At 32.7% G+C, this 24268-nt stretch overlaps 1 protein-coding gene across 2 annotated transcripts in view; it reads left to right on the top strand.

Moving 5' to 3' along the window:
- Positions 1-15100, top strand: part of LOC126734466 (potassium voltage-gated channel protein Shaw-like) — a 106903-nt gene extending 91803 nt beyond the window's left edge. For both annotated transcript variants that reach the window (XM_050438123.1, XM_050438114.1), the window contains exons 5-13: positions 1704-1895; positions 12598-12761; positions 12813-12945; positions 13003-13212; positions 13270-13423; positions 13896-13994; positions 14058-14171; positions 14304-14540; positions 14817-15100. In XM_050438123.1, the coding sequence (XP_050294080.1) occupies positions 1704-1895; positions 12598-12761; positions 12813-12945; positions 13003-13212; positions 13270-13423; positions 13896-13994; positions 14058-14171; positions 14304-14540; positions 14817-15043 (1530 nt within the window). In that variant the 3' untranslated portion in view covers positions 15044-15100. The remainder of the gene's footprint in view (positions 1-1703; positions 1896-12597; positions 12762-12812; positions 12946-13002; positions 13213-13269; positions 13424-13895; positions 13995-14057; positions 14172-14303; positions 14541-14816) is intronic.
- Positions 15101-24268: the final 9168 nt, after the last annotated feature.

The raw sequence follows: 24268 nt of genomic DNA, 5'->3' as shown, positions 1-24268 counted from the left end.
TTGGTTACAGTTTTTTTCCAGACGATGGCTAACCTTTTCCAACAAATAGTCAAAAGTTTTGACGGACATTCTTAGGTAATTAAAAAAATCGATCAGGATACAATCCTAGCTCACTATACAAATGGTGAAATTCACCAAATACATGTCTTCTCCTGTTTATGGGGTGAATTCCAACTTTTTTTCTCTTATATATATCTATATAATGGTGTCTCTAACAAGAACATTAACGCACATAAACGAACTGTCTTTTTTGGAGCCATTTTGTAGACTGAATTCCAAATTTTAAACCGCTTGTTCTGATACTTTCGCTGACGGTACTATGAATGTACTGACGCAAGGAAACGCTGCGCGACGCAAAACGCGGCACAACGCTGGGCAACGATCCGACGCGACGCTCGACGCTTCCACTCTGAACGGACCTTTAGTCTTGATATGTAGAATCCAAAAATCTCATCCATTCTTCTCTAAGAGATCAACATACAAAATTGATGAAAAACAAATAAAAACACAAAGTCTAGAGCGAAACACGTGTAGCCCGTTAAATTACATGTTGTGAGACCGTGACTTTGTGTTTTTATTTGTTTTTAGTCAATTTTGATATGTAGAAGTTCGTATGTATTTTATATTTTAAATTGTAATCTTTATTATAGTTTACTCTTGGGACTTAGTTGTCCATATTATTTGACATATGTAAACATATTTTATGTAACTGACGTGAATAAACTATTGATCGATTGATTGAACTATATGAAAAACGTAATTACATTCAAAATTTTCGGCTGTAGAAGATATTCCTAAGAACATTACGTTTCTCTATTTAATAAGAATACTCCTATAGTTTTTAAGAAATAGACATTTGATTTGAGCGAGCACCATAAAGATTAAATATTGATCTTGGATAGTACTACATAAAAATACTAATACTTTTAACATTTTTACATAAATCAAGGAATATTTACTATAAATAGAAATATAATGCTTTTCATTTAATAGGAATCTTCCGAACTCCTACTTTCTATTGGTTACCAATTTTGCTTGAGTTGGTTTAAACTTAAATCAACATTTATAGTGTATGTTCCAAGGAGTATCATGTTTATACGTTTTTTTTATACGCATAAACTATAGTTTTACGTTTTTTATTTAATAAGAATATTCCCAGTACTTTTTATTATTTTCAATTTTTAAGCAAGTGTTTGTCTTAACCTTGATCACACATATTTTTTGCCTGTATAGAATGTTTTGCTTAGCTTAGAGGGAATGTCGCATCCTTTACAGATCATTGACACTATAAAAAATTTGCAATTTTGTGCATAAATTTCAAAAATTGAACGAATTATTAAAAGAAAAACTGAGAACTTTGAAAAAGTGGGGAATATGTCTGAAATAAACATATAAAATATCTTTGGAATTTTCAAGTTTATCTTTAAAATAACTAAACATTTTAATGGGCACTAAAGTTGGCTTTGGCATGCCTGAAAACTTGAGACTTTTTTTGGAAAGCTTTTAGTAACATTTACAAGACCCCCTTAGGGATGTATTTTCGCAACATTTTCATGATTTCTTAAAAAAAAACTCTAAAAGTATAATCTAATAAAAGCAATTACGCCACAAACGTTCTTTTCAAATACCAATTTTGTTTTTTTCCCTTGAATTCTTGCTTCCCGGCTCACATTTATTAAAAGACAAAACATTTTCATTTGCAGGTAGTCGCCGGGGCTTCGGTGTTTTTTATCTGCGTCTCCGTTTTCTCATTCTGCCTGAAAACGCATCCCGGAATGCGGGTGAAGTGCGAAAACAATAGAGAAACGAACTGCACCGAGCCTCATCCCTATTTTCTTACCGTCGAACATTTTTGCAATGCCTGGTTCACTTTTGAGCTCTCTGTACGTTTAATTGTAAGTACTTCGTTTTTTATTAATTAAAACTAAATAGTAGAAGAATACATAAGGTACATATGTAAAGTTCTATAGTTTATTTTATACAAGAATTGTTTGCCATTTCATTGACCCCTTCTAATGCAGAAGTTCTATAAAAAGCAATTACTTACTTGTCAGCAACAGTTACGAAAAACTCGACTAGACTAACGTTCATTATTCCTATAAACTTCCTTATTAGAATGGCCCTTTTAAAGAGCCTGAATATAAGGAAATAACTTCCTGTTAGTGATTGAGACAAAATGAATTTAAAAAAAAAGGAATTTTTTAATTTAAAAAAAAATTAATTAAATTCTTAAAATCACTAATTACGAAAAAATCATTTCTTATGTCTAATACAGTGAATTTTGAATTATTAATTAGGTAAATTTTTAAGGCATTTGTGTTGACTTATTGAATTATTTAATTAGGTTCTATATTGCTGATTCTTTAAGTAATAACGAGTATTATCGGTTTACTGGGTGGTTGCTTCTTAATATCTCAAGTGCTTACTGATTGGATGATTTTGTTGATTTTTCACGTGAATTTTTAAGTTAATATGAACTAAATTACTGAATTCTTTACTTTTCAATTTTTGACACTTTTAGTTGACATTTAACTACTTAATTAATTCGAGGGTTTTATTCAAATTATTTCAATAATTCAGTGCATTATCTCTTTAAATACTCACAATTAACTGACTCAATTTCCTTAAAGTATTATTATGAAAATGTAAATAGCCAGGCTCAATTGAAATCTAGAAGACAACAACCCGAGGAAGGACTCCAATAGTTTGAGGCCGATGTTGCTCGATTAGTAAATCTGGCTTACCCTTCAGCCCCAACAGAGTTCCGAGAACACAGTTCTATAAATTGTTTTATTTACGGAGTTCGAGATCCGGATACTAACCACGCTCTAAGGATGGCTCATCATAAAAGTATTTCAGAAGCTTTGGCCCATGGACTAGAGTATGAGGCAGATTTTCAAGCAACTAGAAGGCAGACACGAATAAGACAAATCAGAAGTTCAGAAAGTGATCTCGAAGACCGCCTAAAGAAGATTGAATCATTATTAGCGAGGAAACCTAAAAGACCATTGCAATGCTGGAATGGGCACCTTAAACGTCAATGCCCCAAGCCTTTAAGAGATCCAAGGAACCAGGAAAACTTCAACTTCAAGCTGGCTGGGTGCTACCAAGCCTCACGTATAAGACTAAACCAGCTGCCACATCCTGGAGAGAGCCTGGTAGTACCGGGAAAAAATATGCGGCCGTGAATGTGAGATGGTAGTGGATACAGGATCAAGTCCTACTAAGCGTGAAGCCGAACATCGTAGTACACTGTAGGCTTTCAGCACCACCCAATTTAACTCTGGAGTCTGCAAATGGAAAAAGGATCCCGATTCTTGGATTGCATGAAGCTACAGTCACCATTGGCTTAACAACATTCCAATAGCCAGTACTAGTGGCAGAAATCATGGATGATGTCATATTAGGATTAGATGTTATGAATCCTCAGCAGTTTAAAATGGATGTATATAACCGGATATCAATGACGAGAAATGAAGAGATTTTTATGCACCATCTATATAAAGATAAAGTAAATAGCAAAGTCGTTAAGTTAGTCAAGGATATTATCATACCAGCGAATTCAGAGGTGGTGGTTAATGCTACAACTGGAGGAAAAGAGGGAGAAACTGTTTTGATTGAGCCCATGGAAAACTGCAAACTATATGGTCAAGGAATTTTTCCAGCTAAGACGTCATCAGAAGAAATCTACTGTTTTCGTTCGAATGGTAAATTTAAAAGGATATGATCAACATCTGAAACAAGGAGAGAACATTGGCGTTTGCTCTGAAGTAGTGGCAGTCATGAAAAATGCTGATAGAGGTCTGTTATTCAAACAGACCTGTATGTTTACAAAACCTATTCAAAAAATCTTCTGCCAATTTAACCACGGACCAGTGTAGTAAATTGCGATGTTTTCTTGAAGAAAATCAAGATGTGTTTTCTTTGCACGATAATGACCTGGGAAGAACTGATTTGGTGCAGCATCGAATTAACACTGGAGACAATGCTCCGATTAAACAAGCACCTCGAAGAATGCCGATAGCTAAACAAGGAGTTTCTAGATTTCAAGTTTCTAGAGGACACAAGGAGTGATAGAACCTTCTCAGAGTCCTTGGACATCTCCAGTTATGCTAGTGAAGAAAAAGGATGGATCCACTAGATTTCGTGTAGACTATCGGCGACTGAATGGCATTACCAAGAAGCATTACGTCCTATTTAATCAATTTGAACTAATTCATCATTTAACTGTTATGTTTTTGATTTTGCTAATTGACTAAGATAATTTTTTTTTCATTGAATTTTTTAATTATTTGGTTTTATATCTTAAACTTTCTTGAATTATTTAATATTTAATTTTTTTCTTAAATCGTAGACTTAATTAATTATTTAATTCTTATATTTATAAGCCTACTAATTGATTTACAGTGGTTCTTTAAATTAATTGTATTATTAATTAAATGAAATATATTTTTACTAGTACATAAAATCATTGATTTGGTTAGTTGACAATTTTTTTTTTAATTTATTTGCATTGATTTTTTAAATGAATAAATTTTTTATATATTATTATTACTCATATTTTTTTGTACATTTAAATTAATTCGTTTGAAACATTAATTATTTGGTAATGTTCGCGTTATTAATTTTTAAGTTAGTCACTAATTTGATAATTTTTTTTGGTTTATTCAAATTTTGACGCTTTTTCTAATACCGTATTTAAATAATTAATTAATTATGATAATTTATGAAATAATTAATTTTTCAAGTTGTTCATATCATTAGTTCTATTAATTAAATTCCTTGAATTAATTAATTATTTAACCATTTAATTTTATTTTATTAATTAAGTAAGATAATTTTTTTTTCATTGAATTTTTTAATTATTTATTTTCATATCTTAAATTCTCTTATAAAAAATGCTATCAGCTATCTAAAATTTAATTGCATAACTATAATTACGGTAATTTATCTTTTGAATGTTATTCTTTCCACTCTTTCAATTAATACACTCACAAGAAACTCATATTTTAATATATTAAATTTCTCAGTGATCTAATGGTTTTTTGGCTTTTTCAAATTTTTAATTAATTTTAATTTAATTAATTAAATAATATGTACTTTTAATTTTTTTTACACTTTTTATTAATATAACATTTAAAGAATTAAGTGATTTTGTTTAAACAAATTACATTATTTTAAATAATGCAAGAAGCAAAGTATTATTTATTAATAATTCAAAGAGTTGCGTTTAAAATAATCTTAATTAAATAGTTTCAACGAAATCCTAGAACTAATTAATTATTTAATTCTTATATTTGTAGGCCTACTAATTGATTTGCAGTGGTATATTTTTTCTAGTACATGAAATCATTAATTTGGTTAGTTAATTATTTTTTTCTTAAATTTATTTGCATTCATTTTTTAAATTAATTTTAAATTTTTTATTCATTGTTATTGCTCGTAGTTTTTTGTAGGGTCAAGTGGTGTAAAAATGAGACACCGAAGATTTTGGGTAAAAATAAGACGATGAGACGAAAAAAGGACGTAATAAAATCTAAATATTATAAAACCTAAAGACACATTCATTCAAACGATAATATTAATTTACACATGAATTATTTAATCTACCGTAATATAATGCAATTTTCATGACAAAAACTTTTAAAATCGGCGCGCAAACTTTTGTTGCGGTTTTGTTTTGGTTAATATGATTATAATTATAAATAATTGAGGGTGTACGTGTTTTTTGCTGGGGTAATTTTGAGACGACTGTTTGGGTAAATAGGAGACAAGTCATGGGGTAAAAATAAGACGTTAATCTGTATAACAATTTTAGGTATACCTACATAAAGAGCAAGCCAGAATGCCTAAGAATTACGTTCCAAAGGCAAAACCCTATACAGACGACGATCTGAAACAGGCGCTTACCTTAGTAAAGGAAGGTAAGTTGTCTATTCAAACGGCAGCAAAAAAATTAATCAAAATTATTTCGGGCTATTCACGAAAAAAATGTTTCAAAACGTGGCCGAAAACAAGCGCTATCCGATGAACAAGAAAGAGATTTGACAGGAATGGCTAAATGGGGATTCGCCTTATCCAAACAAGAAATTTAGTTAGTTGTGCAAACATATGTTAATGAAAATGCTATAAAAACCACATTTAAGGAAGGCAAACCTGGTGACGATTGGTTTCGTTCGTTCTTTAAGAAAAAATCGACTGAGCCAGAAGAAAATGGAACAACTAGAAAAGTGTAGGAGAACAGCTACCAGCGACCCTTTTATAATATATTCCTTCTATGATCGCCTGGGTGAAACAATCCAACAACTTGGTTTGCAAGACAAGCCTGCACACATATTTAACTTGGATGAAACAGGGTTTAATATGGATCCAGGTAGAATAAAAGGAGTTGCAGCATTGGGCCAAAAAGTTCATAGAAGCATAGAAGGATCTGGTAAAGAAAATATTACAACCATGTCGTGCATTTCTGCTAGCGGCGTATTATTACCGCCATTAATTATATATCAAGGACAAAACCGGTGGAGCACATAGAAGGGATCAAACGATTTGGAAGGAACCTGCTATGCTGTCTCTGATAAAGGCTGGATGACAACTGCGGTCTTTAATAGTTGGTTTTCCAAATTTTGTTCAATGGTTTCCGAAAGGCCGCTGTTACTTATAATAGATAGTTACGTCTCACATCTGGATAGAGGAACCATTGAACTTGCCATACAAAATAATATCACATTGTTTAAATTACCACCTCATGCTATTTTGCAACCGTTGGATGAGTGTTGCTTTGGACCTCTGAAGCTAAAATGGAACCAAAAGCTTACAGAGTGGCAGAGATTAAATCAGAGACGTCTCACCAAAAGCGAATTTGCTGATTTGATCTGCGAGTTATGGAATGAAGGTATTACAGAAGCTATAATGAAAAAGTCGTTTGAATCGAATGGCATATATCCTTGCTCTAGGGAAAATATCCAGTTGACCGTGTTAATAACATTAACTTGCAAAAATACAATGAAAGTGTTCAAAACCCCAATCCATTAGATGTGTTTGAATTAAACCAAGCAAAGGAAGATGATGAGGTTGTAGCAAACAATTTAAACAATAGCGAACAGAAAATAATTGAAAAAGAAACAACAAACGAGACTAATGACACTAAAACATTTCAAGATAATAATGTTGAGCCACAACCGTCTTCGTCCACTACATTCGAAAATATTTTGCTAAATAAGATAAACAAAACAAATCCTGAAATAAAGCGAAGGAGAAAAGTTAATTCCAATTTCCAGTTATGCTGTTTTAACTAGCGCCGAATATTTAGACAGTATTAGGGAAAAAGAAGTGTCACAAAAGAAGAAAAAAGTGACAAAAGTGGCCGAGTCGTCTTCAGATGATGAAAGTGTAACTTACCAAGAAGAAAGCGACATTGAAAATATGACATTTGACGAACTCATAGAAGAGGAAGAAAAAACTAAGCAGCCGAAATATTTAATACAAATAGTGACATAAATATTGGCGTGACGTAAATATAGTGGTGGGTGACTTGGTTTTAGTAATAAATGTAGGTCAGGCGTAATAATGCAATAATGCTGACTGGAAGGTTCATTGATATTAATTTAGGTATTTTATGTACTAGGCGAAACAATATGTTTAATATAAGATTTTAATAAAATTAAAACTAATGGCGGTTAGACATTCTGCCCTCTCTCAATGGTAGATCTTAGAGAGCTCAGTTCCACTGCTTTGTCTACGTCCTCAGATTGTTCCTCGCGGGTTTTATTCTGTGGTCGTTTCTTGGACATGTAAGCTCGACCATGTGGCCTTATACATTTAAATAGGCACCAGCCACTGATTGCTAGTCCGATTATGAAGATAGTGGTAGCAGCGCTGATGGTTCCAGAATGCTGCCTGATAGTTTGCCATGTTGTCTCTTGTAGTTCCCGTGGAATGTCAGACTCATCTGTCGCCAGCTTTTCTAGTCCGGGTGGATAGGTCAGGAACGCCATTATCGCTACCAATAGTGTGGTTAATGGGTATTGATACTGCCTTGGAGTAGCTGGCTAGCACCGAGATGCTAGATCGTCTTGTTTGAGTTAAAGTGACCTGCTTTGTTTTAATCATGCAGTCGTCTGATAATTTAATGATGCCTGCTGACTGGATCACGATGTCTTCACGCATGCCATCACAGATAATTGCACATTTGTGGAGTTGTTTGTTATGAACAACCAAGTATTTGGATTGTTCAACTGCTCCCATATAGTGGTTTTCACGTCATGCTTTATGGATTTGCACTGTATCCCCTGTGGTCGTTGAAATATCTCATCTATAACACAGTTGGGGTTTGTTTCAAGATTCCGAACTGCAGTTGGGGAATAGATAAAATGGTGTCGATGTGACCTAATGCATCTTTCCAGCTCTTCTCTTGTAATATAGAAGAACTCCTGCGTATTATAATCAACAGCTATGTCTGCGTCGGTCGTGTCGATGCTCCAGTATGTACCATTTCCTACTACTAAGGGTATGGCTGTTGAGTGTATAAGTTGGAAGTTAGAGACATCGTTTATTAAAAAATACCCAGCAATGCAAATATGAGTAACGTTTTGTGTCATAGTGGTCTGCAGTAGTGGCGACAAGGATGTTTCCAAGTTGTTTGGTAACTTATTGTTGGTCTCTGTTATTATCTTCTTTATATATGTTGAAGACAGTATGTGAAATAATGTGCCTTTGTTAAACTGAATATCCAACATCTTTGTATAATGGTCATTAATTTCTGTAAGGTAGTTTGTGGCTATTTGATATAAGTACTGAGGATGTATATGCTTAGGGAGTTCATGTTGGTTTTTGCAACCCATCCGTTCATCGATTCGATGGCTTGCAGTCCTTTAGAAAGTCTAGTCTGAAATCGCTGTAACTAGTTTGCCATACGTTCCTCTGTAGCGTTAAATGTAGATAATGCGTTGACCATAAATTTTGTTTGATACTTTGTGGCCTTCATAATCATTTCTTGATTTTTATTTAGAGACTCAATGTCATGATAGACTTCATCGTTTACCTTAAACACTGATGTTAAGAAATTGCCCAACAGTCCTCGCTTTGCCCTGGTAACAGTATCTTGAAGCGTGTTAATTATCCAATTTAGGTGATTTTGCTGTTCTGCTAAGTGATGACCAAAAATTTCACAATGGGTGTCTTCCGTCAATTTTCTAGTTTCGTTGCACAGCCTCTCAAAATCATCAAGTACTTCATTAGATTTATTCATATCACGAGGTATTATTTCTTTGCTGTACCAAGATTCGACTCTTAATCGACCTCTGTCAATTTGGACTGATCCGAGGTGTTCTACATAAATCCCTTCCTTTGGTTTGTGGATAGTGTAGTTTGCTTGACATGGTATGATTGTCGAACATAAACATAGCATCGTAATTAGGAGAAGCGATGTCAATGACAATCCTTGACATCTAGCCGGTTTCCTTTTCAATGTTTCGTGCTGTGGTGAATCACCTTTCAGAGGTAGAGGACTCAATCCATGAATCGGACGCTTTGTTGTAGACATGTCGGCTTTGCGAATTGATACTACTCGTACCGCGCCATCTTTTCCTGGATGAACCTCACTGATGCGATTTAAACTTTATTAACACTAAGGTGCCTGGTTTAAGGTTGACCTGTGGTGAAGCCCATTTGTACCGTTGCTGGAGTCGACTTTTTTGAAGTTTGATGCTGCTTGAACAATGCTTTTTCCTAATTCTTCTTGAGCAAGGGCAAGTTTGTTCAAGCATCTCCTCAATCGCTGTCGTCATATTGCAGCCGATTTCCAGTACTTAATACCACCGAAATTTGGGCTGTTATCGTTTTGATGAGAGCCTTTATTGCTTGCCACTAGTTGTAATGCGTTCAATTTAAGCAGAAATCAGTGACTATACTCGCTAGCGTTAACTGGCTTGAATATGTTCACTTGATTCCGATACAATATTTTTTCGCCAGCATTAACTAGGCTGAAAAGATACTGTGCTTAGTGGTGTATGGTTTTATAGGACCAACTCGATGTTTACTTCCGCCAGCGTTAACGGGCATAGAAATAACCATAGAAATTGTATTAATCTTTCTCGCCAGCGTTAACTGGACAACTAGAAAGATATGTAATCCTCAGTTAACTAATGATCATACAATTTTCTCACGCTCGATATCAGTACCCTAATCTTCGCCAAATAATTCTTTGTACCTCTAGTCTTCTTATGAATGCTGCTGATTCTTCAGTTTTTGTGAACTCCCGTTTTGTTTTCGGTGCCACTAACTGCGAGTTCGCCGTACGTGGACTATCTGCCACGGCGGCACTTTCCCGTCGAAATTGGTCTTCGTGAATTCAAATGATTGTTCAATTGTCGATGTCACTGGTAGACCGGATTTGTGTAGTTGGACGTTTATGGAGTCTGAACAGATTCAAATCAATTGCTTCCGCTTTTCCTCACGCTTCTTCTGTCTTTGATTCTTGTTCAGTTTTCTCCTGGCCATAGATTCCTGTTATCCACTGTTATCTTCTCAAATGTATTTCTTGATGTTACCCTACTCAGTTCAGGCAAACAATACACCCTGGTTGGCTGGATTTTTTGCTCGAAGGACCAATGGTAATACTGGTGTCTTGCACCTTGATTGTTTTGTTGCTAGTACGTCACTGGCAGCATGGTGACGAGTACTGCGGGTTGTCTTATTGTTGATGGCATGGTTTTGCAGGATGTTAAATGAGACACTGTAGTATGGAAGTATCACCCAGTATAACAAATATTGTGTAAATAGGAATCTACTATATTGTAATAATACATTAATTAATTCTATATAGCAAAACATTATAATGTCTAGTAAGCATTATCATAAACCAGGTCAACGGGAAGTTCAACGATCCTTGGATGTAGCTTTTTGATATTCGATTATAGATCCTACTTAACCCTAAGAAGGTTGTTTCATTTTAACCCTATGTCTTAAATCATAATTACTTAAATCATAATTTAATACAACACTACGTGATCGTTAATGCTAATTTTATTAATTTCACCTAGCGTATTTATAGTAAATACAATAGTCGATTCATCACTTTTAATTTACAATGGGTGACTTGGTTTTAGTAATAAATGTAGGTCAGGCGTAATAATGCAATAATGCTGACTGGACTGTTTTTACATATTTACGTATTTCTTATTAAAGGATTTTAGTATGGGGTAAAAATGACCCAAAAAAAATATTTTTTTTTTCGAAAAAATTATTTTCCAGTTTTTATTGCAGTTTTTAAATAAATCTGAGAAAAATCGTACAAAATGTTGTTTCATTTTTCAACCACGGTATCTCATAATTGCCCCATACCACGGACAACATCATAAATGCCTGAAATTGCCATGTATCATTTTACCCACCCCCTGTCTCATTTTTGCCCAAAATGGCAGGTAAATATGAGACAGGAGTTTTATTTTTTTTTCTTAACACCCATAACAATTTCCTTGAATTTGTCATTTCTATGTTATTCAGCATCGACATCTACATAGTATGATCATTTTTTGAACATTTATTTTAAAAAGGAAATGGTTTAAAAATTAAAAGTTTTATAAAATGTTTCATTTTTACACCACTTGACCTTACACTTAAATTAATTCGTTCGAAAAATTAATTATTTCGTAATGTTTGAGGAACTCATTTGTCTTCTGATTATTAAAATGTTTAATTAACTTCAACTCAATCCTTTAATTAAATTTTGCTTTAAAGTAAAACTTTTATAAATTATTTAAGAAAATCATATTTTATTAAAGTTTAATAGTTACTATACTATCATATTTACTCTATGGTTTCCATCTCATTACCTTAATGTAATAAATTTACCCCTGTTTTGTAACGTGGTTTTCTCTGGCTAATTTATAAGCTTAATTTAACTAAAATGCCATAAATTTGATATGCAACGCGAGATAATTGATAAAAGGGCACACGGACCTAATTATATCCAAAGTAAAAGAAAAAGCTCAAATTAAAACTTTCATAAAAGAAAATTTTCTTTTGGAAAACAAAAGAACGTACAGCCACAACAATCTCTTACCGGAGGCTTCTGTACTTTTGTACTCGAATAAATTCGATTGAAAGGGCGTGGAAATGTAATTACAGAAATCCCGGAAAATAAAATTTAAGTTTTCTATTTGTACAAAAATCATTGTTAGAATTATTGGAAAAAAAGATCTTTTCTTGCACATTTTAAATAGTTATTTAAAATTATTAGTCTAATTGGTCATCAAATAATATTCGCAGACCACTGCCTTAGGAATAATTTCGTTTTTAGGCAATAGTCTATGAATGTTGTTTGATGTCCAATAAGACTAATAATTTTAAAGTAGGTGAACTCCAAATTGCTTTTATCCTTTCGAATATTCTTTCAAATATTCCCTATTTTTACCCATCAAGTGATTTTTAACCTTGTCTCTAAGGCGTTCGTTAACCTGCCACAGTCTCTTTTTTATAAAAGGTTTTCCCCTGAAATGTATTTTATTCCGAATAAATCACTCACTTACCGAATATAGAGGGAAAACATAACGAAATAACCGAAAATTTGTCAACCAACGAGGGTCTCTTTTTTTGCAGGTCTCCCCCAACGTAATCGAATTCATCAAATCGCCCGTAAATATAATAGATTTCGCCGCAACCTTAAGCTTTTACATCGATATGATCTTGATTTTCGAGAAGAAATCCCAAATATTGGACTTTTTTAGCATCATTAGGATATTTAGACTATTTAAGCTCACCAGGTAAGCATAATTTTTTTAAACCAAAAAGCATCATTTAAAAGGGTTTTCCAGGCACTCTCCAGGATTAAAAATCCTCATCCACACGTTTAAAGCTTCGGCAAAAGAGTTGGCTCTGTTGGTGTTTTTTCTCGTTTTGGGCATCGTGGTGTTTGCCAGTTTGGTTTATTATGCAGAAAAACTAGAGGTAAGTAGGTACCTCTCCTTATATTTATTCCATCTGGGTAATAAAATTATTTTTCAGGACAACGTAGATAACAGCTTCAAAAGTATCCCAGAAGGCCTATGGTGGGCCATAGTAACAATGACCACAGTGGGTTATGGCGATATGGCCCCAAAAACTTATGCTGGAATGTTCGTGGGCGCCCTCTGCGCTTTAGCTGGGGTACTAACTATAGCTTTGCCGGTGCCAGTGATCGTTTCCAATTTTTCTATGTTTTATTCTCACACCCAGGTAACGGTTTCAAGGCGTATTTATTATTTTTTAATAGTTGTATGATTAATGTTTTAGGCCAGAGCAAAGCTGCCTAAGAGAAGAAGAAGAGTTTTGCCAGTAGAACAGCCCCGAAGGAAAAAGATTGAAAGTGCTGGTAATAGGAGGGTTAATGCTATAAAGCATCATCATCCTGCTATTATTAAGGACGCCTTTGGTAACGGGAAGATAGGTAAAAGTGCCATCTGGCTGTCTCAATCTAAACTTTGCGTTTTATTCAGCAAGCAATCTCTATTTTCTTGGTGTATAGTTCAGGGTTTTGCGTACAGGTGACGCCTGAAATGATTGATTTTTTAATCAATAATAATTGTACAGTCTTTAAAAAACCAAGTCATTTTGTGTCTGAAATGGAATTATTATTAAAATTGCTACTTTTATATTATTTTAGCGTTTATACATATTTTTAAATAACAATTAAAATGATAAACTTTTTAAACTGTATTAATAACTGTATTAAGGAAAAATTCCTGATGATGTTTATTAATGCGTTATAGGTTCTATGTATAATAATTTTAAATTTTAATTAGATAGGTGCTATTCTAGCCAAATTACGAATTCTATACTTCCTCAATTCGATTCTATACTACCTCATTAAAACTGTTGCGTACAGGTGGCTCCTAAAACTATTGATTTTCCTAATCCAGGTAACGCCAATGGGATTCCTGTGGTTCACTTAGGAACAGACACTCCCAGTATAGCAGTTCTATCTCATAATGGTCCCTTTAGCTTACAAAACCCCCAGGGTAAGTTCCAGAGATGAATTTCTCAAAGAAAAATTTAATTAAAAAAAAAAATGTTTTTCTTAGCCATTTTGCAAGCAGGACCTTCGCCCAGTTTTGGATTTCCTTCTGGCTCACCATCCAGAAATTCAGGATTGGGAAGTGCCGAAACGCTTACTTTACAACCCAAGTTTCTTCCAGGTACACTTTGAGGTTTAGTATAGGCCAAAGTAGAGCCTTAGAACCTACTAATAATTAATGAACTTACCTCTAGTTATTTTTTATAAGGAAACCCTAGTTCTAGAGTACTTTGAAACTGCCTTTTTTTTACAGGTTTCTATCGTGAAACTTCTTCAGAACCAAGAGACGTAGTTTCCTCCTTAGGCCCGAGCCCATCGGCAAGAAAACTCTCATTTTCCAGTAGAATTTATCCGGTGGCCGACTCTGGAATACGGGAAAATGAAATAAATCTATCCAGCGTGTCCGCATTGGCGATCGGAAGTTCCGCAGAAGTGCTCGTTAGCATAATCGAAAATCAAACGGGTCTTAGGAAAAACTCATTTCTATCAGGTACACACCCAAAACGTTCATATTTTCAAGTTAATGACCCTCCATTTTAAAATGGAAATGCGCATAAGTTTGAATTTAAAAGGGGGAAAATTGGGGAATAGCGACGCTCTTCGGAATACGAGTGGAATTCTTAATATGGGAATTTATATGCAAGTTAAGAATAATTTAAGTAAAAATTAAGCGAATTGAGCCATTAGAACTATATATAGTTATAGGAACCTAAAACAGTTTTCTTTTATAGCTAACAACGGTTTTCTAATATAGTTTTTATTGCAGCCACCTCGGTGAGTAGTGACGCTCAATCCCCCTTAAGATCCCCAAAAGGTGAAGATAAAACCCTGAAATCGCCATGTATAGAAGTAACTCCCTCAAGCCAATTAACTCCCCAAGAAAAAGAGGAAGATGAACTCGTAAGAGACGATACGCTCGACGAGGATAACAACAACTCGGCATGTCGATTGACCAAATGTAGGACCCTAAGTCAGAACAGTATTATCGTATAGATTATTGTATTTTATCTATTTCAATTTTTTTGTAATTAAATTATCTTAATAAAGTAATTTTTTTAAATTTTTTCCCTTAACCAACATATCCAAATAAATGGAAACATTTATTTGGATATGTTGGAAAATACCATCAATCCGCTTATCACTGAATCCATTGAAAACCAAATCGATGATGATGGAAAGCCTATACTTGATGAGGCTGAAATATATTTCCAGCAAGACGGCGCTCCTCCTCACTATGTTCTTCCCGTTCGGCAATGGCTAGACAACAAGTTTCCAGATAAATGGATAGGGCGAAGGAGGCCTATAGAATGGCCTGCTAGATCTCCTGATGTAACGCCGTTAGACTTTTTTCTATGGGGTCATTTGAATTTATTGTGTTTACTCCCCAACTTGAAAGTTTGGATGAACTTCGTCAACGCATCATCGTCAGCTGCCATGATATCCCACAACATGTTTTTGAAAATGTCCGTCAGGAATTTGAACATCGCCTATATCATTGTTTGGCCAAAAACGGGCAACATTTTGAACATTTATTGAAATAAAAACTGATATTTTCATGTTTTTCTTTTCTATCTGAACAAATTAAGATAAACAAAGATTTTTCCAATTTTCTCGAAATCGAATCGACCGATTTAAAAAAATCGAACGTCAAAATAAAAGACTTCGAAAGACCTTTTAAACAAACTATTACTCTTGTCATTTAAAATTTTTAAGGGGATGACCCTGGGGGGCAATGGGTGAAAGGGGGTGAAGTAATTTTAGGTTAGAAAGTTGTCCCCCTTGACAAACCTTTTAACGTATTTCGGCGTATTTTTTTTTTTTGAACAGTGGTTTTCGATAAATCCGTGGTGGGAAATTTTCAAATGAACACCTTGTATGTGATAATTTTCTCAGAATCATTGATAATAATAAACATGTTTTAGCGCTATTCTTAGATTTTAAACGAGCATTTGAAATGATAGACAGAGAAATTCTGCTATATAAATTAAACCAATTGGGAATTAGAGGTGATGTCTTGAACTGGTTTAAATTTTATTTACGTAATAGAGTCCAACGTGTGAAGTATAGGACTAGTCTCTCTCAGGTTCTTAATATTGTATTTGGAGTTCCCCAGGGAACAGTTTTGCGTCCATTATTGTTCTTATTATATATAAATGATATGGTAAAAGTTATATAAAAATGTAAAACTGTGTTATTTGTAGATGACACAATGATTTATATAATAGGAAACCATATTGAACAGATAGTAACTGATATAAATAGTGACTTAACCAAAATTTCCAGCTGGCTTGGTATCAACAAATTATGTTTAAATACAAGTAAATCTAAATTTTGCCTTTTTACAAAAAAATCGAAAAATAATGAAATAAATATTGCCAATATGAACATCAGTGTAGGTGGGGCGAGTATTTTTTATGAAAAAGAAATTAACGATTTGGGTACAATTTTGGATGCAAATTTGAATTTTATTGCACATGCAGATTACGCCATGAGAAAATTTTCCAAGAAAGTTGGGTTTATAAATAGAATTGGAAAAAACTTATCAACGCAAATAAAGCCTCTGCTATATAATGCCGTTGCTGTTTCCCATTCAAGGTGAAACAGTTTGAAGTAATTCAAAATAGAGAAATGAGATTAATCCTAAAATGCAATCGATACACTCCTGTTACTCCTATAAAGGATGATATTCAGTGTGTATGCATTTATTTTTAAATTAAAACAACGTCTACTACCCACATATATCTGTGATAAAATAAGAGTGTTCGGAGACGTTCAAAATTACTACACAAGAAATAATACAGACTTTGTCCTTGATAAATGCAATACTAGTCAGATGTTAAATTCTGTACTCAGCAAGGGACTTATTGAGTTTAATAAGTGGCCAACTGAAATTAAAATCTGTGATAATTTAAACCAGTTTAGGAGGCTATTGAGAAAATTTATCAGTGTGTGAATGTCTTGTAAAATTTGTTTTAGACTCGTGTTTTATTTATACTTTTTTTGTAAGTTTTATTTGTACATACTTTGTTTTATCATTCGTTTAACCTTTGTTTATGTAGTTGTAGTTTGTATGTGTATTTATTTTATTTTTCAATTTTAACTCGCATTTTGTTTTATTTTTGCTATTTTATTTTAAGCTTAAATTTTATTTATAAATTTTCTGTATGTGAGACTTTTTGTGTATTACCTTTTATAATATTATGAATTAACTTTTGTAGCTCAAACTAAATTAATACATTATTATTATTAAAAGTTTTTTCCTGAAAAATGTTTCATTTTTGAGACTTGTTATGGTAGTTTTTCCAACATTTTGCACTAGATTCATTTCCAAATTTTATTTAAAAAAAAAGAAAATTTTTGTAAGAAGTTTACCCCAAAAGTGCTACTTTTTTTAGTATAATTTTCCCTTATAAAGGACTGTCAACGGATAAATAGAAAATTGAAGAAGATTGTGGACTGTATTTGAAAATTGTAAGTAATTGCTAACGCAAATAAGAAAATTATAAAAAAAAACGAATGTACCACACTATAATAATAATAATAATAGTTTTAATATTAATTTAATAAGACTTTTATTAATCACCAGAAAAATAAAAAAATACAATTCTGTTATAAACCAAATGCATATCACATATTGAATAGTTCGTTCTTTACAAAGAGCACATTTAATGTGTATTGAAACAATTAAAAAATATCTATAGAATTTAAATTTTATACAAATACAAATAAAATTCCAGAAGGTGACTAATAGGCCATGTTTTCAGACTTCTAGGGAACAACCCCTGTGAGATTCCCTGAATTCTGTTGAAGCCTTATATATATTTAATAATTATAAATTATAAATGACACTTAAAAATAATAAACAAAAGCATTTTCCCAGTTAAAGAAAAAAAGTAGAAAGTTAATACAACACGAATAAAAAGCATACTGATGGGATAAGGAGAGAATAGGAAAAGGAACTGGAATTGGACAAGGAAAAGGTTGGCACATATAAATAATTCCATTTTATAATTTAAAAATAAAAATAAAAAACAATTTTTTATTATAAATACTTAAGTGAGTAATTTGTTATTGATTTATTAGAATTAGTTTAGTTTTCATTTTAAAAGTTTTTTCTGACATGGTAAAATCATTTATACAATATTTATTAGTATAGTGTGCTATTAAGTAAGAAAACGATCTCTTAAAAAATTCTTTACTGTGTGAAGGAATAGTTAATAATTGTTTTCTTCTAATATTCAAGTTGTGCACGTCAGTCCGATATCTAACTTTTCGATGTAAATATGAAGGAATCCTTGACTTAAGAATTTTGAAAAAGAAGCAAATAAGATGCAACACTCTACGATTGTACATATTTAACCACCCCGCAACCTTTAGCTTATGTGAAATATGTTCTCTCCTTCTTATGCCATATACAAACCTAAGACAGGAATTTTGAAGTTTTTGTATTCTATATGAGTCAGAAGAATCAAGGCAAGGGCCATAGATGGTGTCAGAAAAATTTAATTGGGATAGTACCAATGTTTCACAAAGCATTTTTCTTATAGGCAAATTTAGGTAATCCCTTCGCGAAAAAATCATTTTTAGTGCGGAGTACCCACTTTTCATTTTAAGAGTAACATGATCCTTAAATCTTAGTTTGTAATCCATTAAAAGTCCAAGATTCTTAGCAGAATTTTTAAAAGTTATGTTGTCATTATTAATGTAAAGTTGCAAGTTATTTAAAATATTTGTTCGTTTATTAACACTACAAAAAAGAATGGCTGTGGACTTAGTGGGATTAACTTTTAAAAGTAACTTTTGCGTTTCTATAAATAAATTGTTAAGGTCTTCATTGATTTTTATATTAGCCTGCCAAACATCAGTATCTTTAAAAGAGAAATAGATCTGGGTGTCGTCCGCGTAGTTATGATGTTTACAATATGTTATCTGAGATGTGTAAAGTGTGTATAGTAATGGGCCCAAAATGCTCCCCTGCGGAACACCGCTGACTACGTCTAGAAACCCCGATTCTATATCATTCAAATTCACCCGCTGTTTACGATCTGACAAAAAAGAAGATATTAAAGTTACAGCCGACTCACAAAATCCCACATAATGCAAAATTGATAAAAGTATCTGATGATTAACCATATCGAAAGCTTTAGTAAAATCTAGTAAAATTAATACGGTTGCTTGACTATTATCAAGGGCTCTAAATATATCATCAGACACTTGAGCCAACGCGGTGGCACAGCTATACCCTTTACGGAAGCCAGATTGATATTCAGGAATCAAATTATTATTCTTTAAATAGTCCAATATCTGTTGCTCCATAATTTTCTCAATTACTTTAGAAAAAACAGAAAGAACGGAGACTGATCGAAGATTGCCAAATTCAGTTGGATTTTTTATTTTTGGTATAGGAATAATATTGGCTTGCTTCCATTTTTTTGGAAAGTAGTTTTCCTCTAAACAAATATTTATTAAATGACATAATGGATTAATAATAGCAGGGCAACAAAGTAAGATAAGAGTTATGTCTAAGTTATCGACCCCAAATGCTTTGCTTTTTATAGTTTTTAAAATGTTAACGATTAAGTCTTGAGTTATTAGGTTAAACTTAAATTCATTTGCGACAACTCTATGTTCTTTAAAATATTTAACATAATTAGCATCAACAATATTGTTATTATTATTGCCATTCGTAAAAAAAGTATTAAGTTCTTCAACATTCTGTAGAAAAATTGGAAGTTGTTTTTTATTTTTCTGTGAAACACCAATTTTTTTCAATTCTTGCCAAACTTCTTTATTTTTACAAGTACTAAACTTATATTCAAGGTAAGCTTTTTTCTCTGCTCTTATTGCGCTTGTTGTTATATTTCTATACTGCTTATAGATGTTCCAGTCCTCTCGCTCTTTAGTGATTCTAAATTTATTTAATGCCCTATTGCGAAGTCTTTGCATTAATCTAATATTAGCCGTAATCCATGGACTGTAAGGTCTATTTTTATTTTTAGCTTTAATTAAGGGAGCATGCATATCCATAATATTGTGTAATGACTCCGTGAAACAGTCAACTTTGGAGTCTATCTCTCTCATATCATACATAGTATGCCAAGGAATCAATTCGACTAAATCGGCCTGCAATTGCTCGTAATTTATATCATTTAAATTTCTATATACAAAATTAAAAGTCTGCGGTTTTGGAACCTCCAAATTGGCAGTACAATAAACAAGCATGTGATAAGACACACCGACATCCCTAACGCCGCTATCTTGGATAGACTCATGATTAGAGAAAATTAGGTCTATTAGAGACACCGTTATATCTGACACTCTTGTAGGATCAATGATCAATTGCTTCAAACCATAAACCTCAGTTATTTCAAGCAAAGGTAAGTTCGAATTCAGACCCAAAACATTAATGTTAAAATCTCCCAGCAAAAATATGCAATCATAAACAGCATAAAAGTTCTCTAAAATATTATCTAAATTTGAGTAAAACAAATTAAGGTCACCTTTAGGAGGGCGATATATATTACCAATAAGAATCTTTTTATTCTTTAGCTTTACTTCAATCCAAATTTGTTCTAAATACATATTCGACTCACTAATTATTATGCGAAATTCAAAAATATTTTTAATAAACACTGCGACGCCACCACCTCTGCCCAATAGATCCTGTCTGACAATACTATAGTTAGGTATATGTACAACTTCGTCGTTAATATCGGTATGTAACCATGTCTCCGAAACACCAATCACATCATAATGTAAATTATTTATATGATTTTGAAAAATAGGAAAATTATTTGGCAGAGATCTTGCATTGATATGCGCACAAAAAAACATAACAAAAAAAAAATTAACAATATAAAGTTTAGAGGGATAGCTTGGAAAGGGAAAAAGGAACAGAAAAAAGGAAATTAATCAGTACCAAAAGTATGCTTTCAAAAAAAAAACAAAAAAGTCAATGCTATTAAACACTTACTCAATTCGAACTTATTATAACTATGTTTAAAATCGCACATCGTTTTTATCAAACAAATGAAGAATTATACAACACCAGCTTATATATCGAATATATATTACGATATATACTCGATTATGAATACATATAGTCGCATACTAAATAAAACAACTACAATCCCATACAGACCAGCAAAAATTCTCATCCAAAATCTACAAATTGACCCAATATCCAAAAGGCCTGCCAAAAGAAAATGGCATTAAGGTGTATATCCCAAGATTTGCCCTGCCAAACCTCTTTTAATCTTTAAGATCATTCATAGAAATTAATTAATTAAAAATAGCTCGATCTTACATTAAGCTTAGCATATAAGAATTTTTATAGGTAATAGACTTTCAACATTCTAAAAACTGAACACAATGTTTAATTTACAGTTTCAAGTCATAGAAATTTGAAATAACTCGCCGATTAATTACTTCATAAATCACTGATATCCAGGATCCTCAACACTTGATTGTTCTTCTTGATATACACATTGCCGTTATGAACCCACGCACTTTTATAGGTATGTTTTTTCACAGCCGCCTGAAACAAATTAAGTCGCGATTTGGTCAAATCTTCCTTGATTTGTATTTGTTTATTTTTAAGTAATGCACGCGACTTAAGCACCGATACCCTAGCTTCGCTGCAAGAAAACCAAACTATCACTGCTTTTGGTTTACCGGTATGTTGTTTAGATGTGACACGAAAACATTTTTTTATAGAATTACTTGGTATTTTTGTTTTCAGCTCGGTGTTAAATAGATTCAATACGACATCTTTCAACGCTGTTGGGTTTTCACCTTCGGCTGGTTGAAGTCCAAATATGCGCAGATTTTTATTGCGATACTGCTGCTCCTGGGCATCCAATGATGCTTCAAAGACGCTTATTGACCTCCATAACCTTATTTAATTTTTCTTCCAATGATGAAATCCTGGCCTCTTGTTCTCGTTGCCGACGTTCGAGTTTTTTTTTCAATAATTTTTACCATCTTTTCCGCTACTTCCTCTAGAAATTTCTCGTTAAACATAGCAGTTATAATGGTCTTAATCTCACGAACATCCGCACTTGCCAAGCCCATGTTTATGCAAAAACAAACTCTCACAATATATCTACACAATCCTTCAAGGATTACCTTCACACACCAAATAGTAACTAATTCTCCACTTTTACTACTTTTTTTGGATAAATTTACGGAGCGACATTAAACTGTTGTTTACGTCAAAAGGGCCATGTAAGCAAAAAAAAAACACTACTCAAATAGGCACTTACCGAATAAGATAGTTGTGGTTTTCTTAACGGGAATCCTCTTAGCTGCAGTCCAGGCTCACCACAATGGTTTTTAAACCGACAATTAATTAAATTGTTTTAATGATTGACTTAGTACCGACACCAAAAATCTTACTTGTTTTCACCGTCGTTACTCTCGTACAAGTACTTCGACCTTGCACATCGTGCCCAGATAATAGAAGAAAAATGTGGTACATATTCCGCGCCAAATAGAGTAAAATTTGAAATTAATGATGCATTAACAAATACTTATAAAGCACCATCTTAAAAATCAATTTTTTAAACTGATTTTAACTTCAAATTTCCAAAAAATCTGCTTAAAAAAAGGTGAAAATTTTAAGGAATAATGGTTTTTTTTTCACGGTGAAAATTTTAAAATTTCCAATATTAAATTGGATTAAATTTTAAATTATCGTGTACTTATCTAATTCCTTTCGATGACCAAGAATTTCCAAGAATCTCTTAACAAAATTAGGTTTTCGTGAAATATTTGTTTTTTTTTTCGTATACAGATAGTAAGTTTGAAGTAGGACACGTTGTTCTCCTAATAATACAAAATATTCCAAGAATCTATTGAGAAAAAAGGTACTTTCGGAAAAATATGCGTTTTTTTGATTCAAAAATGCAATGCTAATTAATGCTCTATTAGTCTTATGGTTGGAATAGCACCTTTGGAAGCAAATTAAAACTAAACTAAAACTACTTACAATTCTCCTTATGTAATAATGATGTAACTAATAGAAGGAAAAAAGTAATGAAGCGGAAAAAAATAATGAAGCAATAGCCAAACAAATCTTAAATACTAGCTTAACTATATAATTGACTATAAGGAATTGAACTTTTATCCCTGTTAAAATTTTTTTTTGTTTGCTTTTCTTTTGATTTTTTATAATTAAAATTGAATTTAAATATTTCAAAATATTTATATTTATATTAAGCAACAACAACATTTATATTTTTGTTGTTTATTTTATTGATGCTATTTTGAAATTAATCTTTTTTCCTTGTTCAGGACAAAGTTGTCCGCAAAGGGTTAATTTTTCCCTATTTGACGATACTCAAAATGTACATCTAACATATTTAAAATTTCCAGTAATTTTCGCTTTTTTAACTCTAAATACGAAATTTTTTTACTGTTCCATTATAACCCTACAGCGTCAATTTACATCCTAAGCATATTATCGCAGCCATATAGGATCGATATTCATAACACGGGTATGTATACATCTCGACCCTAAACCACTTTATAAAATAAATAAATTCTCAAATATTAAAAGCTGAAATTTTAACCCTTTCTCATAGCAGCCTCGGGAAAATGGCTTCGGCGAAATAAGGGTGCCACCCCAGCAATTTTTTCGGCCTGTATTACTTTTTAGGTGAATTGAGGGCTAAGTAGTGATCGATTAGTCAGTTGGTTGTGATTTTTTTGTGGCCAAAAGGGGTGAAAACGCTCTTGTTAAGATTAAATTAAGCTAATTAGGGTGCGGCATGAAAAACATGCTTATCCTACCCTAATTTAAATCATACAAATCAGCAGTCTATAAAACGATAATTTCAGGATGTAATAAGGGTGGAACATATAATTAGGGTGAAACATCAGAACGTGTAAATTTCCCCAGAGAACTGACCTACAATTTTATACTTTTTTTTTTAATCCAAATTCCGGTCATTAATAAAATGTGTGTTTCCCTAAAATTGCCATTCCTTTGGCCCTTTTGTTTAATTTTCAAAGGGCTCATTTTTAGTTGCCGCCCCATTGTTCTTATGTTGAATATGGTGAAAAGCAAGATTGTTAATTTTCTTACGCGGATTTGTCTACACATAGGCCTATTGTGGCCTTTGAGGTGTCTCCCTTAATATAAATGAGGGTAATTTGTGAGTGTACGAGTTGAGAAGGGTGGACTTTTTTGGCAAATAAGCAAATTTAAATCTAACT

This window comes from Anthonomus grandis, chromosome 1 (genome assembly GCF_022605725.1).
Source record: "Anthonomus grandis grandis chromosome 1, icAntGran1.3, whole genome shotgun sequence".
Taxonomy (NCBI): domain Eukaryota; kingdom Metazoa; phylum Arthropoda; class Insecta; order Coleoptera; family Curculionidae; genus Anthonomus; species Anthonomus grandis.
The sequence above is the reverse complement of the archived record's forward strand: the minus strand, read 5'-3'. Positions and strand labels throughout refer to the sequence as shown.